Here is a 7,038-nt window from a genome sequence, read left to right on the forward strand (position 1 = left end):
GTCAAGCTTACTTTACAAAAGGTGGTCAAGCCCTGCCTTTCCTGGACAGTTGGACTGGAGACTAAGCCAGCCCACATTTTCAGCAACACCTGAGCTATTGCCTGCCTCCAGCTAGGCATGACCCCTGAGAGGTGCCAAGGAGGTCCATAGCTAGAGCATTTAACCAGTTTCTGCTTCATCCAAAAGCTCAGATCTGCATTTTATTTGTGGTGTTGCTGCAGGGCAGAAGCAGGCACTGATCTTTCACTTCTCACTTCAACACCTATGCTCCATAATACCCAGAAAGCACATGGAATTCCAGCATCATTGATGACTGCAGGAGGTCTATCAGTGACTCTGATAGGGCTGTACATGCACAGCAGCTGACCAGCTGCTTTCAGAGGCTGAACCACATAAAAATACTGCTTCCAGGTACTTAATGGGAATGAGGGAAACCTCTCTTTCCTGCAATTAGACCTTTGTCTGCTAGAGCACTTCACCATGGGAATAGGTCACAGACCTCAACAGTATTAGTTCTGTGCTAAGAGTTCGGTCTGCAGCTAACAGTTTTGCTAGACGGGAACTTCAAGGTATGCTCATTCACACAGTCCTTCTTGAAGAATTTTCTACTAAAGCATTGACTTATTCTTGCAGTAGGAGGGATTTTTGCCAGATAACCATCACAAGACAGTTTATTAATGTTAACAATGACGAATGTTTGTAACACCAATGCCAATTTTTTGAATTACAAGATAGATAGATGCAGTAATGCAACAGAACTAATTCAATCCTTAATTCAAGATAATATAATGTAGCTGAATTAATATAAATATTTTAAAGGTACACAAGTTTTATATATACTAGTGCAAAGACCTATTGTAAAATAAGAAAAAAGGAAAAGAACACAAAGTTCTTACCTGGACGTGTTCAGTACCCAGTTTTAAACAGGATTACATTTCTAGTTTGTTTGAATGAATATGCATGAGCCTTCCCTGAATTCTCTGCTTCTCAGGTTCTTTACCAAGAGAATTGTATGCATGTCTGATTACAGCACTACATATCAATGTATATGTATAACTTTGACTTCTAAGTTCTCTTTCAGTTTTTCTAGAAATTACTATCATTGCCTCTCTTGAACATTAAGACAAGTTACAAAATTTTTCTAGCCTTATCTAGAAATCTCACATTCTAAAACAAGTTATTAAACCAAGCAGATCTAATCCTTATAGAAAAATAGGTTTATTGAACAAGTGCATGGGCAAGCACAAAAGAAAGAATCTACTTTTATATTTAGCAGCCAGAAATGAAGAGCCTTGTTTAAAATTTTTTTAATCAGTGTCTAAGAAAATCATTTGAAATGTCAAGGCAGTGCTGATCATTTTTATTTATTTTTTTCCCTAGCTTGGTATGCATGTTATATTCTCTGTCTTCCTAACATCAGGTCCATCTCAAACATTCTCTGTCGAAAACAGAATCAAAAGAACATAGCAAAGTTAGCAATCAAAGTTAGATCCACATGCATCAAGTTAAAAAAAGGGAGAGGGGGAGAAATAAGCATGTCTAGTTGTTTCCTAGGGGTTCCCCATAGTTTGTATAGCGTTCATGTTCCAGGTCACTCAGCACATTTCGTTTCTTGCCAGGAGTTCCAGCCCCGACGTCAGTGCGAGGGTAAGTTTGCAATTTGTGCAATTCTTGAGACAGTTTGCCCAGCACACAAGTACTCAGACTGGCACAGCGTTTGGAAATGGGTCTATCCAGGCTGCAGGGGGGAAAAAAAATAAAGACATGCCAAAGGAAGAGTAACCTCAAACATGCACACTCATGCCATTCTTTCCTAGAAAAATATCTACAGTTAGTTAACTTAAAAATTAATTCAAAATAAATCCAAACCCTCTGCATTACATTCCATGCAAGGCAAGTTCATACGAAAGCAGTCAGAAGGAAAATACTATTTTTCAATGAATCCAACTTTGTTGACAAGCAAGTTCATTAGCCTTTTGGATGCTCATAGTCAGAGGTCAGGAAGCTTAACTTCCCACATCTTCCAGCATGCTGCTCAGTCTCTCATACATCACCATGCATTGCAATGCAAATCCTGTTAGGATAATGCAAATGCTCTTGCATGCCTTTGGTCTAAGGGAGAGTGATGCTGCGTGCATTAGGAGGAACACATCCCCTCTGCCAGGGACTTTCCATGCCTTACAACAGCATGCACCTTCATGACAGAGAATCCAAGAGTGACTGAATCACCCCTAACTCTCCACTAGAAGACATACCTTTTGATGCCATATTTTTACACAACCTACTCATTCAAGATCAAATCGCCCTCCACTTTCAGACGTAAAAGACAGATAGAAGCAGGTTAACTAGATGGAAGACATTGTCCAACACCGGTATTAGCATGTCTCTGCAGTATCATCCTTTACCAGTTAGCTGACCACAGTTAGCCATAACCCCGAGAAAACAAAAAAATCTTGAACCTGCAAAACATCTGCTAGGATGGCTTTTGCTAAATTTCAAACATGTAACATTGCCCCATTGCCTTTCTCTTGCCCAGGACTGCAGTCCTTACCTGTTCCCCTCAGAGGCTTGCTCCAGCTCTTCTGCTGTCATCTGTATGAACTCTTTCACCAGCGCATTTAATAACCTCCGAGCTTCGTAATCACTGAGCGTCACTCGATCCGTTATGGACTCCAAGCCAGGTCTGAGCAGAGGCAAGCACAACAGGGTGAATAAAACCCAGGCTGCTGCAGAAAGGCACACGCAGGAGAGAGGGGTCTGACATGCATTTTGCTGCATGTCATTGACAATGTCGTTCAATATGCAAGCCACCCTCATGCGCAGCGTTAGGCATTTTACAGATGTAATCAAAAAGCCACAATGTCAAACACAGCATAAAAAGCAGCCACATCTCTCCTTCACTATAGTCTCTTTCCCTCCTAGACCTCTAAAGAATATTGTTTTCATACCATTCAGACATAGCACTCAGCAACAGGACCAGCTTCTTACCTGACTGGGGCTGCCTGGAAGCTGTCCATCTGGCACACAACCAAGGCATAAACAGCAAGGAAAGATGAAATCTTCAGCATAACCATGATTTCCTCTCTACAACAAAGAGGTACATCAAGCAATGGCTGTTTTCCAACCCTCTCAATCCTGCAAGTTCCACTAAAGAGGTCATTGATTCTTAGCCACAAGTAGCACAAATACTAACAGCTTATATTCTTTTTTATGTTACCTTTCCTTTTATTTTGATTATTGTTATTGTGCTTTGGTTTTCTCAAAATTTTAAGATAGTTTAGCGCTATTACAGGACAGAAAAATGTGGCTTTTCAGACCTGCAGTTTTGTACAGCTGCTTGCATTCAGCTTAATGCACTTCCCCCCAAACTGATGGAAAAGACATTCCTCCAGCTACTGCACACAATGTCATAGACAGTGTGTCCAACAGATAGCTACGGGATACAAGCCACAAGGGAAAAAAAATGTTTAGCGTTTAACATTTTTAAGAATGAAGTGCCCCTGTTAGCACTTTACCTGAAGATACTTGCTTCTTGGCAATCAGCACACTAATACTCTAGATTACACTATAAGAACTAAGTAGTTTAATTTTAATAAATGTTTCTACTCTGAAACCAGAAAAAGGATAAGTTCAAAATCAGTCATAAGAACAAAACCTGTAAAAAAAAAATTCTGTAATCGAAGACAGCTGCTTTGAGATGCACATCTCTTTCTCACAGCATCGGTTCCCTGGACTCAAAGGAGCACATCCTAACTAGAACATCATCTTCATTTCTGCCAGCTCCCAATACTCGACTGGGCTCACGGGAACGACGAGACACCTTCCAAAGGACGCTCCGCTTCCCTACGGCTCTGTGACCAGCAGCCGCACCGCTTCGCAGGGAGCGCCGGTCCCGGCCGTACGCTCCACGCCGTGTGGGCGCGGTAAAAGGAAGTGAGAGACCCCGGAATAGCTGCCTCCCACCTGCCTTGGCACAAGTACATGGACGGAGGCATCACGGCCCCGCACCCCGGGAGAGAAACAGGGCTGCCGCGACCCGCCCCGCGCAGGGAGCCGGACCGGGAGCCGGCGCGGAGCTTACCGGCGGTGCGGCGGGCAGGAGGAGAAGGAGGAAGAGGAGGGTGCTGCCGGTGCGGGTGTCACCGCTGCTCCGCGCTGTCACGCACCGCCGCCGGCTCCCTTTTATACCTGCCGCCGCCGCCGCCTGCGTGGGCGTTCGCGCGCGCCCGCCAGCCAATCACCGCCGCGGCCGCGTGACGGGCCCCGCTCCGCCATTGGGCGCCAGGGCCCGGCTCGGCGGTGACGTCATGGCCCGTTCCCCGCGCGTCCCATTCACAAAAAACGGGAGCGGGGCGGGCGAGGCGCCGGCGGGCACTGCGGAGGGAGGGAGCGAGGGAGGGAGGGAGGGAGCGCCGGGCGGACCGTTCCTGCCGCTCCCCCGCGGGAGCGCTCACGCGTGGCGACCTCTGCAGCAGCGGGACCGCATTGCAGAGCGGGGCCGCTCCCTCCCCGGGAATTCCCGCCCCCCCGCCCCGGGCAGCCGCCGCGGCTCCACCGGGGAGCCCGGGTGCCCCGACAGCAGCGACGTAAGGGCGGGCGGGGGCCCCGTGCTGGCGGGGACGGGCGAGATGGGCACTGGGGTACTCGCGGTGCTCGCGGCCGCCGCCTCCCCAGCGCTGATCCCCGCACGAAGCGTGCACCCCAGGGAACCCTCTGTGCCCTGGCAGAAGAGGGAGCGCTGGCGGCCGATGCCCGGCGCTCCTCACCGGAGCGACGGACGCTTGGCACCTGCGAGCAGCCCCGCGGCGGCAGCGAGCGGCGCTCCGTGCCTTGCCCTGCCGGGCGCACACACCGCCCCCCACCCCGGGACGGGTCCGCCTAGTAACTCTGCGATCCTAAAGGAAACCATCATCATTGTCGTCACCATCTCCATCACACAACTTTAGGGACAGGTGCAGCGCCTTTCCGTGCACGGAAGAGGCACCTGGCAAGGGGGGATCGCCCCCGCGCTGCGCGGCGCTGAACCCCGCCGGCGGGGATTACCGGGCAGCTGCGCGCTGCCCATGCATCACCCGCCGAGCACCCTCTGTCACGGCGGGCGACACCGCACCTGCCTGCGCAGGATGTTTGCCCGGGTGCTGTGTTTGCCCAGGCGCAGCAAGTACCGGCCCGGCGGGGGCGGCCACGGGGAGACGCGGCTCGACGCGGCACGGGGGTGGGAGAACACCGCTGGGAGGGGGAGAAGCGGGTCGGGAGGGATGCTCGGCAGCGCCTGGGCGTGCAGACTGCCCCCACCGTCCCCCGAGAGCGCCTTTCCTGCCCGCCCGAAGTTGCTGGGCGTTTGCAGGGGACGACGGCACCGGCAGTCGCCGGTAGCGGGCGATGGGTCGGGCGGGGGGCGCACAGGGACCGCGGCCGGAGGAGGCGGGCGGGGGGCGCGGCCAGTCCCCGGGACCCCCGGCGCGGCCACGCCCGTCCCCGCCCCTGCCCTCAGTCCCCTGCATTGCCTTGGTGCTTCCAGGCTCCCGGCGGCTGCGGACACCGCCGGCGGCTTCGGTGGGTGACGCCTGTGCCGCTGTCGCCCGCAGTGACACGGTGGCGAGCGAAGCCCCGCGCACAGAGCGCGGCCGCGCCGGGGGCGGGTGCCCAGCGCGGCTGGATCGCTCGTTTCACTGTCAAAATGGACGGGGAGCTTTCCTGGGGACATCCCGGCGGCTCCTCGTTTATGTTCTTGCAGAAGCCGATGACACGGGTCACTCCTGGCAGCTGGAGCCGGGTGTTTCGCCGGAAAAATTTGGGGAGAACCGCGAGGCGGGTGATGTTTTATTGATGCGATTTTAGCTGGGAAGTTTAGAAAGAAACACTGACATACAGAAACCCACAGGCGAGTGAGGGTTTATTCTTTACCTCCCTGTCAGCCTTTGGGGTGCCAGCCCCCCTTGGCCGCCCCTGCTCCCTCCCCTCCCAGCGCGGGGGTGGCCACCGGCGGGCGCTGCGACGCTTCCACGCCCTCGTTTTGCAGAACGACGATTGCAAAGCCCTTTAGTTTTTTGAGGTCTTGATTCTGTTTTTTTTTCCAGACAACAACCCAAACCACTTTTCTTGGTTTTTTTGGTTTAGGTTTTTTTGTTGGTTTTTTTTCCTAACACGTCTTCGTAGCTGCAGCCCTCACAGAGGGATGATCTCTAGAAGGCTTCCTCCTCCCCTCGGCACAGCCAAATTTAAAAGTTCGTTTTAAAGGGCAGCTCCCTCGCACATATGCTCATCTCGGGAATCCCCAGGGAGAAGGAGTTTAAGTATTTGATTTTAAATCTCTTCCGATTTCGGGACTCCCGTTCTGATTTCAAAGTATTTTTTTCTGAAGTTGCATTTGCGAGCATTAAGCAGCACCTAAAGAAACGGCTCGGCATCTCTTTTGCTGTTTTAATATGATTTATACAGTTACACCAGCAGAAATAAAGTGTAGGAATTTAAATGACTGGGCTTCCAGCCTGACAGTTATTCTCTCTCTCTCTCCCCACAATTCCATTGTTCCTTTTCTCTTCCCATGTTAACAGTTAATCGTTCACATTTCCTTTGCGGAATTATGTACACCTTCTCCAAATAGAATATTCCCGTTTTAAAGTTAAAAAAAAAAAAAATCCAGACCATTCTGTTGTAATAGCATATTTCAGTTTACTCCTTCAGGGAGGAAAAAGCTAAATTTTTTTTATGGTTGATTCCAGTCAGTTCAAGTCCTTCTCTTGCCAGTGCAACTCCGTCCCAGGCTGGAGCCTGTAGGATGCAGTGATTACAGGATTTCAGGTGCCAACATTTCTACTTTAAGCTTTCACAGGAAGAAACGTAAATTTAAACCAACAGGTACGAATGCCAATAGATCTACTTTTGTGCACGTATAGATGATATAGCACTTGGATGTTGGCAAGCACTTTGGCTGCTCCTTGCCAGCACTAATGGAGGGACTCCCAGCTGGAATGCTTATCCTATTTTTCCCCCACAGCTATATGTCATCTGGTCTCCCCAGATAGATTTGCTTTT

General features: G+C 50.4%; 1 protein-coding gene across 1 annotated transcript; it reads right to left on the reverse strand.

Annotated features, from left to right (window-relative positions):
* Positions 1 to 1,155: 1,155 nt before the first annotated feature.
* CALCA (calcitonin related polypeptide alpha) lies at positions 1,156 to 4,143 on the reverse strand. The gene is made up of 4 exons (XM_051804398.1): positions 4,082 to 4,143; positions 2,989 to 3,084; positions 2,552 to 2,683; positions 1,156 to 1,738 (listed from the first exon to the last, which is right to left on the reverse strand). The coding sequence occupies exons 2-4, from the start codon at positions 3,072 to 3,074 to the stop codon at positions 1,540 to 1,542; spliced, it is 417 nt and encodes a 138-aa protein (XP_051660358.1). The 5' UTR covers positions 3,075 to 3,084; positions 4,082 to 4,143; the 3' UTR covers positions 1,156 to 1,539.
* Positions 4,144 to 7,038: the final 2,895 nt, after the last annotated feature.

The sequence above is a fragment of the Manacus candei genome, unplaced genomic scaffold (assembly GCF_025592945.1).
Source record: "Manacus candei isolate 608988 ecotype Guabito, Panama unplaced genomic scaffold, ASM2559294v1 h1tg000060l, whole genome shotgun sequence".
Lineage (NCBI taxonomy): Eukaryota > Metazoa > Chordata > Aves > Passeriformes > Pipridae > Manacus > Manacus candei.

Bases quoted from the DNA above. Each gene is read 5' to 3' on its own strand.
- CALCA (XM_051804398.1), bottom strand. From the start codon at position 3,074: ATGGTTATGCTGAAGATTTCATCTTTCCTTGCTGTTTATGCCTTGGTT. The intron at 2,684-2,988 runs GTAAGAAGCTGG...GCCTCTGCTCAG, and splicing joins TTCCAGGCAGCCCCAGTCAG to ACCTGGCTTGGAGTCCATAA. The intron at 1,739-2,551 runs GTAAGGACTGCA...TCCCCCCTGCAG, and splicing joins CAAGCCTCTGAGGGGAACAG to CCTGGATAGACCCATTTCCA.